This window comes from Nycticebus coucang, chromosome 5 (assembly GCF_027406575.1).
Source record: "Nycticebus coucang isolate mNycCou1 chromosome 5, mNycCou1.pri, whole genome shotgun sequence".
Classification (NCBI taxonomy): domain Eukaryota; kingdom Metazoa; phylum Chordata; class Mammalia; order Primates; family Lorisidae; genus Nycticebus; species Nycticebus coucang.
In genome coordinates, this window is record NC_069784.1 from 25,629,367 (window position 1) to 25,653,568 (window position 24,202).

The 24,202-nt window shown below is 45.2% G+C and overlaps 1 protein-coding gene across 8 annotated transcripts in view; it reads left to right on the forward strand.

The window, feature by feature from the left end:
• Positions 1-24,202, forward strand: part of SLC44A3 (solute carrier family 44 member 3) — an 82,987-nt gene that overhangs the window by 43,838 nt on the left and 14,947 nt on the right. For 4 of the 8 annotated variants that reach the window (XM_053592897.1, XM_053592895.1, XM_053592892.1 and 1 more), the window contains exons 11-12: positions 3,074-3,230; positions 7,594-7,677. In XM_053592897.1, the coding sequence (XP_053448872.1) occupies positions 3,074-3,230; positions 7,594-7,677 (241 nt within the window). Of the gene's footprint in view, positions 1-3,073; positions 3,231-7,593; positions 7,678-15,214; positions 22,342-23,193; positions 23,364-24,202 lie in introns of those variants that run through there. The other 4 variants (XM_053592898.1, XM_053592899.1, XM_053592900.1 and 1 more) reach the window with 4 other exon arrangements.

Below are 24,202 nucleotides of genomic sequence, written 5' to 3' on the forward strand. Positions count from 1 at the left end.
TACAGGCGTGAGCCACCTCGCCTGGCCATCTTACAGAGATTGTGCTGAAAAAAACACCAGGAAGGGACATGGTCCTGTGGGGACCACACCGGTCTCCTCAGCTCAGGACCGTCTATCCCATGCAGCCCACACCTTGTCCAGGAGCCTCAGCACGAAATTAGTTTTCCATAATATCTGAAGAGATTTCAGCGAGCCTGAGGCTGGATTTCAATAGACCTGAAACTTCCTCCTCAGTCCCTGTAGTGGCTCACTTGGCTCATGTTCTGTGGTGTCTGGTGAGTTGAGTAGTTACATGACAGCACTTATGGACCATGACCATTATAGCACTTGAATGGATGGGACCGTTAAGCCCTTGCCCATGGACTTGGATGGATGAGGTGTTCTGAGGACCTTGGCTCGGCAGTTTGGAGTCAGGCACCTGTTAGCATGCAAAGCAGCCACAAGTTTAAAAGAAGAGGAAAGCTGAGCTTCATGCAGCATGTCCTGGAGTCATTTACCCTCCAACTCTGCCCAAGCCTTGCTTACTGCCACCACCCATAGAATTAAGGTGGATGTGGCCCAGCCAGGTGCTGACCACACAGTACTCTCTAGAAACCAATGGGTGATCCCCCCTGCCCCCTAAAAAACTCATAGCTGAGTTGCCAACATGCCCAGCACTACGATGCCATCTCTTAGGTCAATTCCTAAAATATGGTTAAGGCCATAGGTAAGTATTATGTGAAGTTCCCTGGGGGAAGGCCAGTTTTTGCTGGTCGTGAGGAAGACAGAACTGAAGGCACCAGCCATATACATAGCAGGAAAAGATGGCAGCAGGTGGGGCCTCAGAGACATCCCCTTACTTAGCCCTTTTCCAGTAGGGCTGTTTCTAGTTTGTTTTGTTTCCTGAGACATAATCTTACTCTTAGTATAGTGCCATGGCGTCATAGCTCACAGCAACCTCAAAGTCTTAGGCTCAAGTGACCCTCCTGCCTCAGCCTCCCAAGCAGCTGAGATCTACCGGTGCCCACCATGACACCAGCTAGTGTTTTTGTTTTTTCGGTAGAGATAGGGTCTCGCTCTTGCTCAGGCTGGTCTCGAACTCCTGAGCAGAAGCAATCCTCCCACCCCTTCCTCCCAGAGTGTTAGGATTATAGGCGTGAGCCACCGCATGGGGCTTTGTTTCTGGTTTTGAGGGCAGCTGTTGAGTGACTCTTGGCTCCATGCGCTGGCTTGGGTTGAAAGGGCCTCTGCTTCAAGTTGTCATGTGACAGTCCAGCTCCTGGAACCTCTGCATCTCCCTCTAGCCAAGCCCTGCAGAGCCTGGAATCATAACCGGATACACTGTGGGCTCCAGAAGTCAAGGCGGTGCAGACGCTCCTCTGCCTGACAGGGTTAATCCCATCGAGGTGAAACCTCAGAAAGCTGATGCCCAGCCCAACACTTCAATACCTGGAGGGCTAGACCACAGGGTCCCCTTCGCCGTGGCCTGGGAGTCATTTGTTTCCCGACCAGATGGAAAGCAGGTGTTGTCCTCTTTTCCCTGCGTTGTCCCCTCTTGAGCACTATAAGTTCTGAGACACATAAATCTCCTCAATGGAAAAGTAAACATTCTTCCTGAAAAAAAAAAAAAAAACTAGGAAAGGGAGAAAAAAAAAATGTGTCACATTTTTCTGGCCTACGCTACTCTCTGAGTTTATCAGATTAAAATGAATTCCTATCAGCAATAGCTTCCCTGGTTTTTCCTATTTTAAATACCATCGGTTGGAAACATACATCACCCTTTTTTGTGAGACAACTTGCAGCCCCTGATATTACTTTCATATTCCCTTTTTCCTCCTGGATAATTTAAGTAACAGCAAAATGCAGTCATTGCCAGCTTTTGAAACTTTTCTGGCTGTATTCCTTTTCCTCCCTCAAAACCGAGGCTGTTGTCAAGACCTTAATTCGTAGTGACTTATTAGCAACCGGCGCAAGTTGTAGAATAATCCATTATGAAGAAACCGAGCTTCACTTGGAATCTGTGAAGTTGCTTCTCAGAAAGTCCCCATTTTCTAGAACTGGCTCCAGTGGGAACAGAAGGTCACCCTCGGGATGACATCAGCCCTCCCTCCTTTGTTTTATCTGTCACGTTTGGGGCAGGGCGAAGGCTATGCCCATTCTGTTCTTTTTCATTTTTTTTCCCCTGCCTGTGAAACTGACTTGTACACATTCTTGGGAGCTGCGTCATGACAAGTCCCGTAAATGATTCACACTGAAGAGACCTTTAAAGAGCAGAGTAGAAATCAGCTGGATTTCAGGAGGCTGGAGCAGCAGGGCAGGAGCCAAGCACCCAAGACCCTTGTCCCTGCCTGCTAAACTGAGCTCACTGTCACCTCTCTGGCCACTGAACCTGGTCATGTGACTTGGTGATGCTTTTAATCACCAAGCTGACAATAGTTACATACACTCCTGTATAATTTAAATCTCTGAGGCTGCGATACAATTAAAATTTCTGAAAATGAAAATGAGACTAATAGGCAACTTAAAGGGCTGCTGGAAGGGGTAGATATTAGAAAGAGGGAAACTTATGTAACTCATCAGTATTAAAATATTTCTATCTGGGGCGGCGCCTGCGGCTCAGTCAGTAAGGCGCCGGCCCCATGTACCGAGGGTGGCGGGTTCAAGCCCGGCCCCGGCCAAACTGCAACCAAAGAATAGCCGGGCGTTGTGGCGGGCGCCTGTAGTCCCAGCTACTCCGGAGGCTGAGGCAAGAGAATCGCTTAAGCCCAGGAGTTGGAGGTTGCTGTGAGCTGTGTGAGGCCACGGCACTCAACCCAGGGGGATCAAGTGAGACTCTGTCTCTACAAAAAAATATATATATATATTTCTATCTGTTCTGTATTTGTCTGCAGGATTGAGTGTCACCAGATGGAATTAAAAATTAGTCCAAGAAAAATTTAACCTTAGCTACCAACGAGTATAAAACATTTGCCAAATGCTTATTGTCTTTCTGCTTTATAAGTTAATAGTCCCGTGGATGATTTGAACCAGAGGGAAGTTTTTTGTTGCTTTTTAAAATAGCTTTTTAAGATGCAGTCTTTTCTCCTGTTCTCAGAAATAAAAATGACCCTCCAGATCGTCCAATCCTTTCGTCTCTCTCCATTCTTACGTGCTACCATCAAGGAACAGTCGCAAAAGGGTCATTTTTAATCACTGCGGTGAGGATTCCAAGAATCATTCTCATATGCATTTATAAAGCTTTGAAAGAAAAGGTAAGGTCACACAGTACGCTCACTCCGTGTTTGGTTTGCAAAGAAGTTAATTACTGGAAAACTCCAGCAAGTCCTAGGACAGGACTGTGACCCGTAACAGTGGCCATTCAGAAGGCACCAGTGTTTCTCAGGTCCCCTATCCCTGCCTTCCCACCAGCAAACCTTTTTTCCTCCTCTAGTTTCTGTTTTGTTTATCGGGTTTTCTCCAACATGTGGTAGAGTTGGGGTGTGGAGTGAATAGTTCTAAGTTAGCTGGTTTTCTTTCTTATTTAAACATTGAACAAATGGGATAAATTCTTAAGGTGAAATTTAAACAAGCTTTTTAGACATTTATCATGCTTTTTGTTTTTAAGTCAGAGAATATGCTATAAGGTGGGAATAATATTTGTTTGTTTCTGCTTTGATGCTAAAATATTCCTTACCTTTTGCGTTTCCTAGAGGGTGCCCTGGGAAGTTACTGGTGTGTGGGGGGAAGTTACTGGTGCGTGTGAGAAGCACAAGTGCTTGAGAGTGAGAAATGGGCCAGCTGACCTACAAATCTCAGCTCAGGGACAGAGAACTGTAGGGCTTTTGTGCCTGGGGGTTTCCTCCTCGCTGGTTTTTATTTCCATGCACATTTGGTTATGAATGCCAGTGGAAACCAGAACACCAGGAAAACAGCTGTTCTCATGGTATTTCTGGCCTGCCAAACAAGAGAACATTGGATTTTTCCCAACTTTTCTGTTTTCACACAAAGTTAATCCCCCTCCACCACCTCAGGGTTAGTGACTTAGAATTTCAGGAACTCACCTGATTTCCAAGCTTTCAGGTATTGCTATATGTCCTTAGTAAGGTGAGAAAATTTTACACATGAGTTCATATTTTAGGATTTTTTTGTTTGTTTGTTCTTTTAAGAAGAAGTCTAAATTGTTCCTATCTTTTTTTTTTTTTTTTTTTTTGAGATAGAGTCTCACTATGTTGCCCTGGATAGATTGCTGTGGCGTCACAGCTCACAGCAACCTCAAACCACTGGGCCCAAGGGATTCTCTTGCCTCAGCCTCCCAAGTAGCTAGGACTACAGGCGCCCACCACAATGTCCAGCTATTATTTTTTGTTGTTGCAGTTGTCATTGTTGTTTAGCTGACCTGGGCTGGGCTTGAACCCACCATCCTCAGTGCATGTGGCCGGCACCATAACCACTGTGCTACAGGAGCCGAGCCTGTTCATATCTTTAAATCTCTAATCAAGATTTCACGTTAGTATAGCAATTAGTAATAAAATGATTGAATGTCACATAAAATTACCTGGCTTCCTCACTTTGAAATGCATGCTAAGCAGTTGCCCCTGATGGTGGAATTTTTTTATATGTAGCTATTAAAATTTTGCCTGGCTGCATTTTGGCAACTAAAAGAGGCATTTCCACAACCAGGGCAAATCTAGCTACTTCTGGCTCCCGTATTTTAAAATCAACTCTTTAATCTTAGGAAATCTGGAGAAAGATTTCTTGAAGAACAGAGCAGCATTTTATTTTAAATATATTAATGTGTGTGGTGTGTGAATAGGTATACACGTCTGTACCCATCATCACAGATAATCACAGGGGAACAAGGCATCTTGAACTCTTCAGGGAAACAGCTCTCTGTAAATCTGGAAGAGAAGCCAGTAGAAGACCCAAGGTCTCTCTGACTGAGATCTAAAAGGTTATTTATCACTCTCCGACACCCATAAGGACCAAGGGGGCCAAACTCCCTTTTAGTAGTGTCACTCGTAGGAAAATGTGTCCTTTCTTAGGTTAAAAAAATTTTTCTTCTACAGCAGTCCTGGAGCTCAGTACTGTGTCTACAATTTAAACATTTAACTCGGCCACTGTGTGATCTTTCCCAGTTAAATAGGCGCCTTCACCACCACTGCTAGGCTGAAAAGTATCCAGATCAAGTTTCATCCGATTGAATTAACATTAGGATAAGAAAATAGCCATATAAGGCTGAGTTATTCCTGGGGTCCTCATAGTAGGCTATTTCAGGATTGTTTTGAGGGAGTTTTTTCCACTCTGGAGAGTGAGCAGGACGTAGTCAACCTCCCCTCCCCCAGGAATTCCATTAAATTATTCATTCTTGACTTCCAAACAAATTCAAGTTATATTTCAAAGGACTAATTTCTCCCTTGAAATTTAGTCCTAAAAAGTCTCACTACAGGATCTATTTCCCCTGAAGTTAAACTCGATTCTTTATTTATACGGGCACATAACTAGTATCAACAATATATTATATGGGTGTTTCTTTTTTTTTTTTTTGGCTCTGAATGCAAATTTTTCATGAATATAAACTTGGGTTTGAAAAAGCAAAATGTACCGTTTAAGACACTCAGGGGCACATGAACAGAGGAGAGATTCTTTGTACTGAACCAGAAGGCCTTCTTTTCCTTTACCATTCAATAAGGACCAAACCCCTGTCTAGTAAGTGTAACTGACTGTAACAGGTAAGCCCACGGGAGAAAAACTTTGCTGATCAGTTATAAGAAGAGGAATAATTACTGGTAGGAGTAGCAGGCACAAAATAGAAGAACTTCTCCCATAATAAAATGAGAATTGCTCTAGTGCAGTGATTTTCATCCGCACACTGGTGCGCCCAGAAGAGGATCTTAGGTGTACTGTGAAAAAAAAACCTCTCTCTTTCACCCAGGCTAGAGGGCTATGGCATCATCATAGTTCACAGCAACCTCAAACCCTTCAGTTCAAACAGTCTTTCTGCCTCAGCCTCCTGAGTAGCTGGGACTACAGATGCCTACTATGCCCAGCTAATTTTTTTATTCTTAGTAGAGATGGGGCTCTTGCCCTTGCTCAGGCTGGTCTTGAACTCCTGAGCTTGAGCAATCTACCCTCCTCAGCCTCCCAGAATGCTAGGATTACAGGTGTGAGCCCCTGTGCCTGGCCTGTGCTATGAAAAAAAGTTTTTTTGAGACAGAGTCTATATCATCCTTGGTAGAATAAAGTGGCTTCCCAGCTCACAGCAACCTCCAACTCTTGGGTTTAAGCAATTCTCTTGCCTCAGCCTCCCAAGTAGCTGGGACTACCGGTACCCACCACAATGCCCAGCTATTTTTTTTGCAGTTGCCATTGGTGTTTAGCTGGCCCAGACTGGGTTTGAACCCTCCAGCCCCAGTATATGTGGCTGGCTCCGTAATCACTGTACTACAGGCACTGAGCCTATGCTGTGAAAAATTTTGAAGATCATTAATTTTTTTTTTTTGGAGACAGAGTCTTACTGTGTCGCCCTAGGTAGAGTTCTGTGGTGTCACAGCTCACAGCAACCTCAAACTCTTGGACTTAAGTGATTATCTTCCTCAACCTCCCAAGTAGCTGGGACTGCAGGAGCCCACCACAATGCCTGGCTGAGGGGGGGGTTGTAATTGTCATTGCTGTTTGGCAGGCCCAAGCTGGGTTCAAACCCACCAGCTCTGGTGTATGTGGCTGGCACCCCAGCCTCTGAGCTGTAGATGCTGAGCCTAATTAAATTATTTTCAAAAGTGCCTGTGACTCATTGAGTAGGGTACCAGCCCCATATACCGAGGGTGACAGATTCAAATCCGGCCCCAGCCAAACTACAACAAAAGAAAATACAAGAGCTGGAGGTTGCTGTGAGCTGTGATTTCACAGCACTCTACCGAGGGCAACAAAGTGAGATTGTGTCTCAAAAATATATATATATATATTGGGGCAGCGCCTGTGGCTCAAAGGAGTAGGGTGCCGGCCCCATATGCCAGAGGTGGTGGGTTCAAACCCAGTCCCAGCCAGAAACTGCAAAAATAAATAAATAAATAAATAAAACAAATAAATATATATATATTATTTTCAAAAGAAGTTCAAAGCATATAAGTAAATTATATTTTTTTCTTATTGAGACAGAGTCTCACTATGTCGTCCTCATTAGAGTGCCATGGTGTCACAGCTCACGCAACCTCCAACTCTTAGGCTCAAGTGATTCTCTTGCTTCAGCCTCCCAAGTAGCTGAGACTACAGGCGCCTGCCACAACACCCGGCCATTTGGTGGGGGTAGGGGTTGTAGTTGTCACTGTTGTTTGGCAGGCGCAGGCTGGGTTCTAACCTGTCAGCTCCGGTGTATGTGGCGGGTGCCCTAGCCGCTGAGCTACAGGCACCGAACCTAATTAGTTTTCTTTTTGATTAACACATTTTAAGGCTGCGGAAGTTTGACTATAGATTCAAGTGTGCCGTGAGATAAAAAAGGTTGGGAAACAGTACTCCAGGGTTTCTGTAGGTGTAGAAGCCTATCAATGGAAACAGAGTGTTTTCTCGGAAAGCTGCCCACTTACTCTCTTTCCTGTGTTGTCTTTTGACTATTCCTTTGGTCTCACCCGATCCCAACAGCGAAGAGCATCGTCCAGGTGCGTGTTCAGATGCTGCAACTGCTGTTCCTGGTGTCTTGACAAATATCTGCACCATCTCAGCCAGGTATGCCCCCTTCTTGTGCCCAGAGACACACCAGCGTCCAAAGGGTCCATTTCTTAGGTCAGAGTTGGGCAAATTCTTCTGTAAAAAAACAAATTGTGGAAATATTTTAGGCTTTGGGGCCAAACAATCTCTGTTGCAACCACTCCCCTCTGCCATCATGGCCAGAAGGGGGCCATAGACAAAATGTAAATGAATGGCCATGGCTGCAGTACAACTTTATTTATGGATGCTGAAATTTGAATTTCATACTATTTTCACATATCGAGAAATATTCTTCTTTTAAAAATCTTTTCCTCAACCATTTTGAAACTATAGAAATCATTTTGGCTCCTAGCAGAGGAGAGCAAGAACGATTATGGAGCTGGCCCTCAGGCTGTGGTTTGCAGATCCCAACCCCATAGCCATTAAGCTATGCTGCATATATTCTAAAAGAAACATGTTTCTCTTTGCAGAAAAAAAGGGGGGGGGGAGGAAGTCTTTAGAAGCCCTAGCATAATGAGTATACATCAACTAAGAGCTAATTTGCAGTGTCTTCTCTTAAGAACTATAATTTTCCTCAACTAGGAAAAGAATTATCTCCCTAATTTTTATACATTTCACCAGTCTTTCCATTTTGACCTATAAATATTCCTTTAAAAAACATAAAAATTATATCCTGGAATTGTTTGAATTTCAGGGGTTTTCTTCCTCTCCAGAATCTTTCAAATGGTTAGAAATTTAAATGTTTATTTTTCTATAGAGCATTTAGGAAATGTTAATAGCCTTTAGTCAAATTTATACAAAGCGGTATTTTTGTAAGTTAGAAGGCTGTTTTTTAATTTATTCACAGAAATCTCACTTAGAAAAACACTTCATATTATTTCCCCTCTACCTACTATATGCACCATTAGAAATAAAGATGCTTATTAGACCATCCATGACATTAATTGTGGTATTCACAATACCTTGCATTATGCCTGGGAAAAGTGTAGCCTTCTTATAGTAAAGCTCCATTTTTAAGACTCTTAAGAATCTTGGAGTATATTTTAAAATGTATTCATATGTTAAACCAGCCTTGCATCTTTTAAAATGTATTCAGTTTTCATTTGGATTGCTACAAGCTAGTGCTTATAAAACACAATAAAATACTATAGGTCCTTTCCGAATGGTGTATCTTATAACAAGTCCAGCCGAGCCCTATGAATACTCTGATCGCAGTATAAGATGCTGTCCCTCTCTCTCTTTTTAGAGCTGTGTGCATGTATCCAAACAACGTAAACTCCATAAAGAGTTTGAGATGCATTACAAAAATATATTAACTATGGTAAAATACATATGCCTAAAAAGTCAAGCCTAAGAAACAGACTAGAAGGACAAAAGCCACAATGACCACTGATACACAAATACGTCCAGGTGTGTCAGTTCCCCAGCCCCGGGTTGCCGCCACCCTTCTCACTGTATTGTGGAATGTAAGGTGCTGTCTGCGTCCTTCCTCCGCTCCTAGTTTTCATACTGCCCCAAGGAAGCCTAGAGGCTCCTCGGAAAGGGACCACGACTTCATGAGAGGAAAGAGATGGGGGGGAGGAAGAAGGGTGGGCTCTGGCTCCATCACTGTCCCCGGCCTTGCCACTGAACGTTTCCACTGAGGACAGGACTCTGCTGCCAAGAGGGAAAGCCACTTGCATATCATTTTCATGTTTGTATCTCTGCGTTGTCATCCTAAGGGACATATTTGCTGCCTCTTGAAATTTCACCACCTTATATTAACCCAGGAACTTTTTCCCGTGGAAATTCAAAATATTTCCAAGATTGGGCGGCACCTGTGGCTCAGTGAGTAGGGCGCCGGCCCCATATACCGAGGGTGGCGGGTTCAAACCCAGCCCCGGCCAAACTGCAACCAAAAAAATATAGCCGGGCGTTGTGGCGGGCGCCTGTAGTCCCAGCTGCTCGGGAGGCTGAGGCAAGAGAATCACGTAAGCCCAAGAGCTGGAGGTTGCTGTGAGCCGTGTGACGCCACGGCACTCTACCGAGGGTGGTACAATGAGACTCTGTCTCTACAAAAAAAAAAAAAAATATATTTCCAAGATCACAATTAATGTAAATATCAACCACACTGTAATTACCATTGTAAAGGTGATAAATCCTTATAACAGATTGGCACGTACAGTACAATGGGGATCATTTACTCTTGATTCACAAAAAGTTAGCCTTTATCCAGCCCCTGTAGGGACTTAGCAGTGCCAACGGAGACAAGTCTTTAAGATTCTTATCATGGGGCTTGGCACCTGTAGCTCAGTGGTTAGGGCACCGGCCACGTACACCGGGGCTGGCGGGTTTGAACCCTGCCCAGGCTCGCTAAACAACAATGACAACCACAACAAAAAGAAAAAGAAAGAATCAATGTGAATATTAATGAATTTACAATTATAGAATTCATCTCTGAATCTAAGGGTCACCTCTGGTCTAAACTGACCACTGGAAAACAGTGAAATAAAAATTTTTAGGACTAAAGATAATTGAATGACAGTGATCAGAGCTACTGTTGATCTCATTTGGCAGTGGCCAGAGGAAAGTGAGCGTAAAGTGAGAAAAGAAATTTAGATTAGCCTTTTGAGAAATTTCCTGGCATTGGAATGAGTTACTAGGGGAAATTTTGGCATCTCTGTCTCTGGAAATCAGATTTAAAAGAGCAGAGACCTATTTTTTTCCTTGTTGAATAGAAGCTGGGAAATGCTAAAAGAGAATGAGGTCCATTTGTTACCATCAAAACCCAGATGCTCTTCTTTATTTAACATCAAGGAGCTGGTTGTGTTATACCGTTGCTTTTTAAAAAGCCTAATCCGTCTTCACTAAGTCCTAGTAGGGAGGCAGGTGGCAGAGACTGCATTTCATAGACATCCCGCACAAGGCTGCACAGTCATTCACTTGCAGAGTGGGGATAAAACCCCCCATCTCATCACTTCTCATTTACTTGTCTGTCTACATCAGTGGTTCTCAACCTTCCTAATGCTGCGACCCTTTAACACAGTTCCTCATGTTGTGGTGACCCCCAATCATAAAATTATTTTTGTTGCTACTGGTCTACATCATAAATACTATGGAAAAAACTGTGTGGTCATCTCAAACATGTATTTATCCCACAACCATTTATTTATGCTGTATGCAAACCGTTTCAAGCTGGGCATAATGGGCAGAGGGACCAAGATGGTATACAGTCAGAATAAAGCATAACCCAGCTACTCAGGAGGCTGAGACAAGAAGATTGCTTCAGGTCAGGAGTTTAAGACCAGTGTGGGGAACATAGCAAGATCCTGTCTCTAGAAAAGATTTTAAGGCCAGGTCAGGTGGCTCATGTCTATAATCCTAGTACTCTAGGAGGCCAAGGCAAGTGGATTGCTTGAACTCAGGAGTTCAAGACCAGCCTGAGTAAAAGTGAGACCCCATCTCTATTTAAAATAAGGAAATTATCCAGGTGTCCATGGTGGGCACCTGTGGTCTCAGCTACTCAGGAGGCTGAGGCAGGAGGATCACCTGAGCCCAGGAGTGTGAGGTTGCTGTGAACTAGGCTAACGCCATGGCACTCTGGCCTGGGACAACAAAATGGGACTCTGTGTATAAATAAGTAAGCAAATAAAACAAAAAGATTTTAAAAGATGCGTACCTGTAGTCCCAGCTACACTGGAGGCTGAGGTGGGAGGATCATTTGAGCCCAGGAGTTCAGGGCTGCAATGAGCTACAATTGTGCCACTGTAACTCCAGCTAGAAGACAAAGCAAGATTCCATTGGTAAAAAACAAAAAACAAAAAAAGAAGAAGAGAGAAAAAGCACAAGCCCAGCCTTTACTGTGTTGGCCAGCTGGTTTGGAATGGAGTTGAGGGATGGGTGAAGAAGAGGTATAAGCTTCAAACATTTATGTAACAGTACAGAAAAGCGCATGGTTAAGTAGGGGAATGAGGGCTGCAGAAGTTTAGAAAAGAGGAATCTTGCTAATTGGAGGAGGTGGGCCTGAGTATCAGGCACCCAGATCACCAGCTAATAACAGTAACAACAGCAGCTGTGGGTTGTTGGCACTTAAAACTGTATTGCCAATCCCTGCTGAGCAACTTTTGTGCATTGTTCACTTGTTAGTCTTTGAGATAACGTATCCAATTTACACATAAGGAAACTGAAGCTTGGAGAAGGCACATGGTGGCAGGACTAGGATTTGAATCCAAGTCCCCAGGACCACTATGCATACTTTTTTTTGAGACAGAGTCTCACTCTGTGCCCTGGGTGGAGTGCTGCAGCGTCACATAGCTCACAGCAATCTCAGATTCTTGGGCTCAAGCGATCTTCTTGCTTCAGCCTCTTAAGTAGCTGGGATTACAGGTGCCCGCTGTAAAGCCAGGCTAGTTTTCCTATTTTTTAGAGACAGGGTCTCACTCTTGCTCAGGCTGGTCTCAAACTCCTGAGCTCAGCTGTATCACCCGCCTTCTCCGTCTGCCAGAGTGCTAGGACTATAGGCCTGGGCCCTGCCTTATGCGTAAAGAGCCAGGGGAGGACCTGTATGATGTCATGGAGTCCAGTGCAGAGAAAAACCTGTCCACCTCGCTCCTTCCCCAGCCTGCCCTGCCTGCCAGTACTTGTCTTTCCAGTGAACATAATGCTGGTCTCTGTCTTCTAAGGCTTTGTGGCAGACTTTGTAATGTCTCAAAAACACCCCTTCCTCGCAGCTCGCTCTGTTTCGATGATACTCTTTCTTGTAGCCCATCAATAGCAAGAGCACTTGGTGACTTCTCCGTGGCAGGTTTTGGTTCATCCCAAGCCAGCTGGCACATCTCCAGTGACCCCTCTCCCAGGGCAGCATGTACAACTCAGAAAAAAAAAAAAAATAACAATGGGTATATTGCTATTTCTCTAACTCAATTATGAAAATGTCAAGGTTCTTAAGAAGAAACAGTTCTTTCAGTAGCTGACATGGCCATCGCAGGTAGCCAGCCAGCCATCCTGTCAGTGACAGCCGTGGTTCTGAATCCTGCCAGCTGGTTTCGAGCTATTCCGGGCAGCCAGCTGATGGTGAGACCTCTAGAGAAGATCCCTCATGTGTGCGTGTTTTAGGAGGAAACCCGCATGTGTCCATATGATAGTTTGCATTAAGACTCATTTATAGACTCTGGTAATCCCCACACCCAGCTGTCTCATGGCAAATGCTACTGCCGTGGCTTTAGATAGAAAGGAATTGAGACACCTATTTGTCAGAGGCCCCAGACTGTCTGGGAGAAAACAAACTGAGTCCTCATGTTTCCTGGTGCGTTGTTCAGAAGGCGCTGGGCATGTGGCCATGGCTTTTGCGGCTTTCCTGGGAGCAGCCTCTCCAGAGCCCAGCTCCCACCTGCTGTGGGCATGCTGCAGGGTCAGGGCCTGGAGGGTGAGGCCCCAAGCCCTCTTACTCAAGCAGGCCTTAGCACCCTCTCAGTCCTCTGGGGTGAGGCCCTCTGAGCAGCTGCCATCGGAGATTGGACTCTGGAGTCCCTCCCCACTTGAGATTCTTATGTCTTCTGGGAGAGGAAATTAATTTTTGCCAAATGAATGACCACATCGCTATAGGAAAAGGAGGAAAGTTATAAAAGGGTGCTCAGGTAATCAGGAAACTCTCCTGAGAGGCAACTTTGTGTTCAGCAATAATTCCCTTGACTTCCTCCAAAGTGCACAGCTCCTAAAGACAAGATGTCCCCTTCCTTGGACACTTACTATATGCCAGGCACTCCGTTACTTTCTGTGTGTTAACTACCTGTATCCTCACGAATCACCCCATGAGAGCTATAGTGTTATCTTTTTTATTTTACTTATTTATTTATTCTGAGATGGGGGTCACTCTCACCCTGGGTAGAAAGTGTTGTGGCGTCATAGCTCACAGTCACCTCAAATGCTTGGGCTCCAGTGATCCTCTTGCTTCAGCCTCCCGAGTAGGCAGGCAACCCCCACAACATCCTACTTGTTTTTCTATTTTCAGTAGAGACAGGGTCTCCCTCTTGTTTGGATTGATCTCAAACTGTTGAGCTCAGGGGATCTACCCACCTCCACCTCCCAGAGAGCTAGGATTACATGTGTGACCACTGCACCCAGCCACTATTATCTTTTTTTTTCTGTAGTTTTTGGCCGGGGCTGGGTTTGAACCCACCACCTCCAGAATATGGGGCTGGCGCCCTACTCCTTTGAGCCACAGGTGCTGCCCTACTATTATCTTTTTTAGAAACATATAATAATTAGGTTCAGAGAGGTTAAGTGACAAACTGCCCTAGGTTAGACAGGAGGAAAGTAACAGAGCTGACTATTGAGATTTTTGAAGCCAAATAAGTCATTCTGTTTTTCTTGCCCAAGTTCTGAACAGTTGAGAGATGGGAGAGTCGGGCAGATGAAGATTAAAAATATCACCATTGAAAAAAAATATATATAGGGGCGGCGCCTGTGGCTCAGTGAGTAGGGCGCCAGCCCCATATGCCGAGGATGGCGGGTTCAAACCCAGCCCCGGCCAAACTGCAACAAAAAAAAAAAATAGCCGGGCGTTGTGGCGGGCGCCTGTAGTCCCAGCTGCTTGGGAGGCTGAGGCAAGAGAATTGCGTAAGCCCAAGAGTTAGAGGTTGCTGTGAGCCGTGTGACGCCACGGCACTCTACCAAGGGCGGTACAGTGAGACTCTGTCTCTACAAAAAAAAAAAAAAAAAAAAATATATATATATATATATATCACCTTTGAACACCAGATGATCTGATTGGAAAATCTGCTACACGATCATTTATAGGCAAACAGGCTTGTTAAAATTTTGCCCCTGAATCAGAAACACCAACTCCCTCTCTACCAGCCCCCACCAACAAGGGAGACCTTCCTGTGGAGCTGAGAAGGGGTGTTCTTGGTAATAGGTGGACCCCAAAAGAGAATGAGGTCACCCCGTCCCTTAAGTTAGCCTCCTACCCTGGAAACAAATAAGTGGCATTAGCTAAAGGAAGTCCCTGCCCATGGGAACACAAGCGAGGGGAATTTCAAATCCCACGGCAGGATTTGAACCCAGGTCTTTGCCAATCCACTAGGGCACTCCTTCCACTGGGTAGGGACTCAGCACCCCAGAACTTTAGAGCTCGTGGAACACCTTCCCTCAGAATCCAGGGTCCAGAGGGCTTGAAGGCTCCAACCAGCGTTACACAGTTACAGGATGATAAGATCCCTCTGCTTCTCTCCCTCTGCCCTTCCAAACTTCACCTGGATCCTGAAACTGACATGTCACGTTACCTAGCGTGTCCATGTGAGCTGCCCGGCCTTACCTTTTGACTATATGTGGATCTCCCCCATCTTTTGGGCAACATGGGAAACAGGCCTGTGCTCAGAGGGGCAGAAGGTTGAGGAACGTTCGGTTCCTGGGAAGATTGGGCTCTCACCTTTTACAGGTATTAATGTTCCCAAGCCCGTGCTTCCTTCTCCAGCCCTTCCTTGCTTCCAGGAGACAGTAGCCCACATCTTACAGAGTTCTGTCTTCTCACACTGTCCCCTTTATTGGATCTGGGTCCATATGTCCATTTTCCCAGCAGTGCGACAGAGTGGGAAGAGTGCAGACTTTGAGGCAGACCCATCTGAGTTTGAATTGCTTCTCCCCCATTTATGGAGACCTTGCACAGATTACTTCATCTCTCTTCACCTCTGTTTCCAAACAGAAAAATAGATATGGAATATATAAAGCAAAATTTGCAACATCTCCCTCATAGAATTACTATGAGAGGGTTGAATAAACTAAGACATAAATGTTAGAGTGTGGTGTCTGGCTGTAAGTACTTGAACCCTAATGTTAGTTTCTTTGGGAGGGGACGGGCGAGCTTAATTAGTTTACTCATTCACTCACCAAATATTGGAAGACTATGTACCAGATAAATCAGTATGAAAATACCCACCTCCCAGGATTATAATAAATAGAGAATATTTGTAAAGCTCTTAGTTTTGTGCCTGGCACATAGAGGTACTTACTGAATACATGGAAATTATTTCCATTATTATCAACCCACGTAGTGTGTGAGCTCATTATATCTTAGGGCACTGTGTTCATGAAGTTATTCATTAAACCTGCTCAGGTAGGGCTAGATTAGCATCCACAGGGACCTTCTCCAAACACAACTTTCACTTCCCCCCCTACCCCTAGCCAGAACCACTGCCTAATCACTTGTCGGGGGTGTTGAATTGCTAAGAGCTGCCCTTCTGGCCCTTGAAAGCCAGAGAAATGCTCATTTCTCCCCAACATGAAGGGTGGTGATGAGGGAAAGTGCAGCACTCAAGTTCCAAAGAAAGAGAATGGCCTGAAGATTGAGAAAGCATGCCCCCACGCGCGTCTCAGAAGGCCGGCCTCTGACCCTCTGTGTTCTGCTCTGTGTCCAGCCATCAATTTGTCTCTTCACTCCCATTTGTCAGAGTCAAGAGCAGTTGCGTCACTGGCAAGGTCAGTAGGGACTGTTTCCAACAAAGTTGGTTTAAAAGGTCATCTGGGCTGGGCACGGTGACCTCCCCGCTCTGGGAGGCTGAAGCAGGTAGATCCCTGGAGCTCAGGACTTCCAGACCAGCCTGAGCAAGGGTGAGACCCCATCCGTACTAAAAATAGAAAAACTAGCCAGGCACTGGGACAGGTGCCTGTAGCCCGGGCTACTTGGGAGGCTGAGGCAAGAGGATTGCTCATGCCCAAGAGTTTGAGATTGCTATGAGCTGTGATACCAGGGCAATCTACCCAGGGCAACAGAGTGAGACTCTTTTCTCAAAACAAAATGTCATTGGCTTGGCACCTATAGCTCAAGAGGCTAGGGCGCACCCACATACACCAGAGCTGGTGGGTTTGAATCCAGCCTGGGCCTGCCAAACAACAACAACTACAACCAAAAAAGAAAAAATAGCCAGGTGTGGCAGGCACCTGTAGTCCCAGCTACTTGGGAGGCAAAGGCAAGAGAATTGCTTAAGCCCAAGAGTTTGAGGTTGCTGTGAGCTGTGACACCACAGCACTCTACCCAGGGCAACAGCTTGAGACTGTCTCAAAAGAATAAATACAAATAAAAGGTCATCTGATCCAAGGAGTCACTGCTGTGCACCTCCAACGAGATCCTTTCACAAGCCTGAGCTCCCTCCCTGTGGGACACAGAGCAGCCGTGTGTTCTCCGGATCTTCCTGCCCTGACATGTTCTAGGTACACTGGGAAAGTCCTGCCAGAGACTGCCCTGTTCTTAACTTTGATCTAAAAAAACCACCTTTGGAGTCAGCAAAATGCAATTCCCTCCTAAGTAAGGAAGCAGGTGACATGTGAAAACGCTGTGCTCTGCTGCGCGGTGCTGGCCCAGGGCAGGGCAGTGTCCGCATGGGCGCCACAGTGCTGCTGGTGACTGAGGCAGGGATGGCCTCTAGGGAGGCAGCTCAAGAGCGAGGAGGGGACGTTCACTGGCCAAGCTGTCAACTTACCTCAGGTGCTTGAGAAATGTAAAGGTATACATTAGTTTCAACATTTCCCAAGTTTACTTTGTGTGGAAAATGAACTTACACCATCAAGTAGCTCCCACCCATGTCTCATCTTCCTGGTGACAGGGAGCTGGTTTCTTCAGGTCCTTTCTCTTCATCTGGTTCTTCCCGCACAGTTGTTGTCGAGGGGCTCTGGCTGCCCTTGAAGGCCACCCACACCCTTCTAAGCAAGGCAGGGACAGTGGGATATGTCCCTTAGCTGCCATTCCCCAGCTGCCTATGTCCTAGACATCGAGGCATGTTGGAGAGGAATGATTGGAGAGGAGAAAATGCATTCATTAAAAGCCTCTGTGTAAGATTAACCCATATCACAAAATCCCAAGACCAGAGATGTTGGCGTGGATGTGGAGAAAAGGGAACACTTCTACACTGCTGGTGGGAATGCAAATTAATACATTCCTTTTGGAAAGATGTTTGGAGAACACTTAGAGATATAAAAATAGATCTGCCATTCAATTCTATAATCCCTCTACTAGGTATATACCCAGAAGACCAAAAAACACATCATAACAAAGATATTTGTACCAGAATGTTTATTGCAGCCCAATTCATAATTGCTAAGTCATGGAAAAAGCCCAAGTGCCCATCGATCCACAAATGGATTAATAAATTGTGGTATATGTACACCATGGAATATTATGCAGTCTTAAAGAAAGATGGAGACTTTACCTCTTTCATGTTTACATGGATGGAGCTGGAACATATTCTTCTTAGTAAAGTATTTCAAGAATGGAAGAAAAAGTATCCAATGTACTCAGCCCTGCTATGAAACTAATTTATGGCTTTCACATGAAAGCTATAACCCAGTTATAACCCAAGAATAGGGGGAAGAGGGAAAGGAAGGGGAGGGAGGGGGGAGGTGGGCAGAGGGAGGGCGATTGGTGGGATTACACCTGCGGTGCATCTTACAAGGGTATATGTGAAACTTAGTAAATGTAGAATGTAAATGTCTTAACACAATAACTAAGAAAATGCCAGGAAGGCTATGCTAACCAGTGTGATGAAAATGTGTCAAACAGTCTGTAAAACCAGTGCATGGTGCCCCATGATCGCATTAATGTACACAGCTATGATTTAATAATAATTAAAAAAGCCTCTGTGATGCAGCAGTCATGGATTTGCGTTCTGCTACCAGCTGGAGGCTCAATGCGGCCAACCACGTGAGTCTCATCTTTGAATGAGTTCCACCTGGTGTGACTCTAGCCACGCACTCAGAAGTACCGTACCACATCTCAACCTAGTTTCCGACTTTGAGCTCCCATTCCACTGAACTGGTAGAAAATTTAAACTGTCATTTTTGCGCTATCCCCCATGGGGTTATATGAGTTACAGGTGTCCCCAGGCATTAGTAGACATAGTTTGCCCTTGAGACATCCATCTTCCCATCTACATGGCTCCCCAGGCCCTGCTTGGGAAGCAGGAATATTTTACAAAACTGCCTACGGTCCTGTCTGCCTAGATCAGCAGTTCTCAACCTGTGGGTCGCGACCCTTTTGGGGGTCTCCTGCATATCAGATATTTACATTACAATTCATAACTAGCAAAATTACAGTCATGAAGTAGCAACAAAAATAATTTTATGGTTGGGGGTCACCACAACATGAGGAACTGTATTAAAGGGTCACGGCATTAGGAAGGTTGAGAACCACTGGCCTAGATGTTCTAGCAATAGGTGAACAATTGTCCTGGTCACCTAAAAGCCCAACATCTCTGGAACCCCTTCACTCCCGGGCAAACCAGGACTCCAGGAGAGGTCCTGGAAGAGCCCTACCACTTATCCATGCTCTGCTAAAGAGAAATCAGACCTGAACCCCTGGTCAGGACCCACAGACACCTGTTTCCTCCTCTCCCAATGCAGGGGTGTCTCATTTTCTAATTTGGGGGGAGGATGACCTGCAGTTTCACCTGCTGTTCCAAGATATCTGGTTCATACTGAGAATCCCCCTCCATCTTTTCCACTGGCAGGTTAAAGCTTAAAGAGCCTAAAATTTTGGAAAACAAAAGCCAGTGAGAGTTGCAGACTGGATGTCTTTTTACCCTCACTCTCCCAGTGGCCCCTTCACCTGGGGAAGGGGCACAGCCTGGGTCCAGCTGGCAGGGGAGATGTGCAGAGGAAGAAAGGGGAAAATGCCTGAGGGGTGAGACAGTCAAGACAGCAAATGATTAGGGAGAGCTGGACAGTCCTCCTTCCATTCAGTCTCATCTCCAGGAACATTTGAGAAATAAGTTCTATGAAAAGTAGGAGAAGAAGCAATGGAAAGAATTTGGGTTCACTTAGCTTTCTTATCTGGGTGGGGCTGCAAAGTTCCTAAAAGTTTTGGCAAATGGATCTAGGCTTTAACCATCTTTCAAGTGGTTTCATCTTCCCCGTCCTCTTGCCTTTTATAGAATGCTCTGTAGTTGGCATGGGGTGCAGTAAAGACAGCATTTGCTGGACTTGCATTCATCCGTGGAATGAGACAGCTGAGGCTGAATGACTTCATCAGGATGTGTCTCCAGAGGGGGTGAAGAAGGGCTCTCAGGGCGTGTTTGCCATGCCCAGGTCTTGCCTCCATCAAAGCAACAACAAAGAAACTCGGTGAGATCCAAAGAACATGAGGCTACTGACCTCCCTTAGTGCCCTGTCCCCAAGCTCCAGCCTGCAGCATGGCCAAAGCAGACCTTCCAAATGTGTCTGTGGGTGGAAGGATGAGCACAGAGATTGGCACTGGGCTCATGCTGTCGCCACACAGCTTTTAACATCTGCTGAGAGGAGTGAGAAGACACTGTAAAAATAGGAAATACTAGCTCAGAAAGGGCTGTCCTTTTCTGTTGGAGCTGCCCTAACCACACCTAAAACTGACTGCAGGGGAAACGGCTGCCTGAGTAGAACTGCCAGGGGAGAGAAGAGGCTAAATGGAGGTTCAGAAAGAAAACATCTGTCTTACAACAAACCACAGTAATTAAGATGGTGCGTTATTGGCACAAACGTAGACATGCTATGCTAGATAGATACATGTGTATACAGACCATTGGAAGAGAATAGAGGGCCCAGAAAGAAACTATAGCAAAAATGGCCAAATGCCTTTCAACCAAGATACCAAGGCATCAGTGGGAAAAGGGCAGTCTCATTAACAAATGGTCTTGGGACCTGAATATCCATGGACCGAGTAATGAACTTGGACCCTTACGCTTACCCTTACCTTATATACTTATGTATGAAAATTAATTCAAAATAATTTAAAAATCTAAAAGTAAGACAGACCTAAAACTATAAATTTCCCAAGAAAAATGTCAGGACAATGGAATAGGCAGTGATTTCTTGGATGTGATACCAAAAGCAAAAAATAGACAAATAGGCAAAAAACAAAACAAGAAATAGGCAAAACCAAAAAATAGACAAATGGAACTACATCAAGTTTTAAAACTTCTACATGTCAAAGGCAACAACAGAGTAAAAAGTCATCCTATAGAATGGGAGAGAATAATTGCAAATCATATATGATAAGGGGTTAATAGCTAGAATTCATAAGGAACTTCCACAACTCAACAACAACAAAAAGAAATAAGCAAGGGACTTGAAGAGCTACTTCTCCAAGGAAGCTATCCTGAGCCAACAAGCTCAGGAGAAGATACTCAACATCTCTAATCATTAGGAAACTATAAATCAAAACCACAAGATATCACCTCAGTGTGGACACTCTCAGAATGGACACTCTCAAAAGAACAGAAAACTACAAGTGTTGGTGAGAAGGAGAAGTGGGAACCTTTGTGTACTGTTGGTGGAAATGTAAAATACTGTAGCTGTCCTGGAAGAGAATTCGAAGAAGGTACCTCAAAAAAATAAAAATAAGAGTGCCATATGATCCAGCAGTCTCCTTCTGAGCATCCATTCCAAAGGATCTCAGTGATACTTGCACACCCATGTTCATCGCAGCATCATTCACAACAGCCAAGAGGTGGAAGCAACCCAAGATCAGTGGATCAAGAAAATGGGACCTAGACATACATTATAATGTCATGCAGCTTTTTAAAAGGAGATTCTGTCATTTGCTACTATAGGGCTGGTCATCAAGGATATTATGCTAAATTAAATAAGGCAGGCACAGCCGTACAAATAGCGGTTCCACGCACATGAAATAGTCAAACATCATAGAAACAAAGTGGAAAGATGGTTAGTAGGGCTGGAGGGGAAGTGGGGAGAATTAGTGTTTAGTGGGTAAAGAGTTTCAGTGCTGCAGGATGAAAAAAGTCTAGAGATCTGCACCCTGCACAGCAATGTGAACATACCTGACACGGCTGAGCTCTGCACTTCAAATGGGGAGATGGTAAATCAAACGTTATATGTTTACCATAGTAAAAAGAAGTAAAGAAAGGTGCTGTTATAGCGCATGTGTTTTAAGCGAATACATTTTCCTTGTGAGAGTTTTCCAGGCAAGGTGGACCACACCGTGCTACAGAGCAACATTCCCTCCCAGCCACGATCCACGACCTTTTGGTTTCTTGGCAGGCCCACTGTCAGAGGCCTTCCTCACGCAGCCTGGCAGAGCAGCTCACGCTCGCGCTCGCCATCAGTGTGCTTGTGGACAGGCACCAGACTTAAAATTATTTTCCCCAAATTTGCAATATATGTAAAACATAAACATTCCCATTTCTGCTCTCCATCTCCCTCTCACCATTTTCTCAGTTCTGACCTTCAAATCAGAGATGTTTGACATCTTCTTAACTAAAGAACCAACCTTCCAAAGTCTATAGATCCCATAGTCCTTGACTTCGTACAGTACATCAGGCACCTGGTAAACCTTTGGCATATGCTAAGTTTATCCTCTCAAGGACTGTGTGTAGTAGATATGTCCCTTGTTGTATAAATGAGGAAATTGCGACCCAGGGGCTGAAGAGCTGATCTAGGATGACAGCCCTACTGTGTGGTGATCCATATAACCCCCAAAACTGTGGCCTGCTGGCTTACTCTGCTGCCCAGGTTTCTTGTCAAGGATAAGATGGTCCTCACTAACAAGGGACAGCCCTCATATCTTTTTAAAAATTTTGGATGAATGTAAGGGTACATACAATTAGGTTACATTGTTGGTGTTGAGTTCTTCACCCAGGAGGTGTGCCATATGTCCCTACATTATGTGTGTTAAACAAGAGCTTACCAAGTCCCCTCCCTTTTTCTCCCCTCCCCACCTACTTGAATTGAATTATGTTTTTCTCTTGTGTGGGCCTGTAATTGTTCATCTGCTAGTTTCAGATTACTTTTGAGTACATAAGGTGCCTGCTCTTCCATCTTGAGATACTTGTAAACTTCTTTCTAAGAAAGGCTGAAGTCAAAAAAAAAAAAGAAAAGAAAAAAGGGCAGCACCTGTGGCTCAAAGTGGGGGTTCTGGCCCCATATGCCGGAGGTGGGGCCAGCACCCCCACTAGGGGTGCTAGGCCCTAGGCCAAAAACTGCAAAAAAATAAAAAAAAAAAAGGGTGAAGTCAGTAGTGGTACCAGCGTTCCCCTTCCTCTGCGTGTCCCATTTCACAGGTGCACAGTTTAATTTGGCCTCACACAAAAACAGGCCTCCCTTCTGGTTTGCTCATTTCCTCCACTGATTATGCAGATCAAATGAAATTAATGGGTGGGGCAGCAGGCTGGAACTGGGAAAGAGCCTGTTGGATGAAGGCAATGCTGCCACACCATCCTGTATCCCAGACCTGCCTGGTCATTAAGAATTACATCATTGTCCCGGTGGGTTTTCACTGCAGAATGCAGAGCTTTGCTAGCGGATCAACAAAGGTTCACATTCAGCAAGATGCATTTGCCTAATTTGGCTATTTCTGGATTTGTGCAAGGGCCGGGCCTAACAAAAAAGAACCTGGCTATGAGCACCAGATTCACATCATCATCACCTCTGCACAGCCACTTAGCCTGCTGGGGTTGCCATTTCCCGCAGTAAAATGAGAGGTTTTCCCAGGTGCTATCTGGGGTGCCTTTTAACCCTAACATTCTGCTGAAGGAACAAACAAACCAATCGATTGTATTTGGGTTTTGTTTGCAGAAATATTGTTTGGAAGACATTCTTGGTTTGCCAAAATCATCTTCCTTAGTCTATTCAACAAACATTAGCCCCACAGAGAGGGTGGGGAGCTGGAAAAGCATTTGAGCAGAAGAAACAGTGTCTGCAAGTAGAGGAGCTGCAGGGGCCTCCAGGGCGGTGTGACGTGCGGGGGGTGCAGATTAAGTGTGTGACACAGCAGTGCTGGTTGTGCCCCATAGCAGATGAAGGCTGAGGCTAGGCCTGTAATCCCAGCACTCTGGGAGGCAGGGTGGGGGTGGGGGGGATGCCTGAGTTCAGGCTCCCCTGACCAGCCTGAGCAAGAGCGAGACCTCATCTCTAAAAATAGCCGGTGCATGGGTGCCTATAGCCCAGCTACTCATGAAATTGAGACAAGAGGATCACTTGAGCCCAAGAGTTGGAGGTTGCTGTGAGCTATGATGCGATGGCACTCACTGTACTGAAGGTGACAAAGTGAGACTCTGTCTCAAAAAAAATCCAAAAATAATAACAGATGAAGACTGCTCTGATGTAGAGACTTATCATTAAAGATGCTATAAATTTTCAGGGCAGCGCCTGTGGCTCAATGGTGTAGGGCGCTGGCCCCATATGCTGGAGGTGGTGGGTTCAAACCCAGCCCCAGCCAAAAAAAAAAAGATGCTGTAAATTTTCAAATTCCTGAGCAACTCAATAAAATCAGGATGGGGGGGAAAGTATGAGAGGACCCACCTTTCTCATTGGTGCTTCCTAAACTTCAAACCCAGTGTTAAGTACTCTTATTTCCTAACTTTTTTTTTTGAGACAGATTCTCATTTTGTCACCCTAGGTAGAATGCCGTGGCATCATAGCTCACAGCAACCTCAAAGTCTTGGGCTCAAGATATTTTCTTGTCTCAGCCTCCCAAGTAGCTGGGACTACAGGCGCCCTCCATAGTACCCACCTATTTTTTAGAGATGAGGTCTCGCTGTTGATCAGGTTGCTCTTGAACTCGTGAGCTCAGGCAATCCACTTG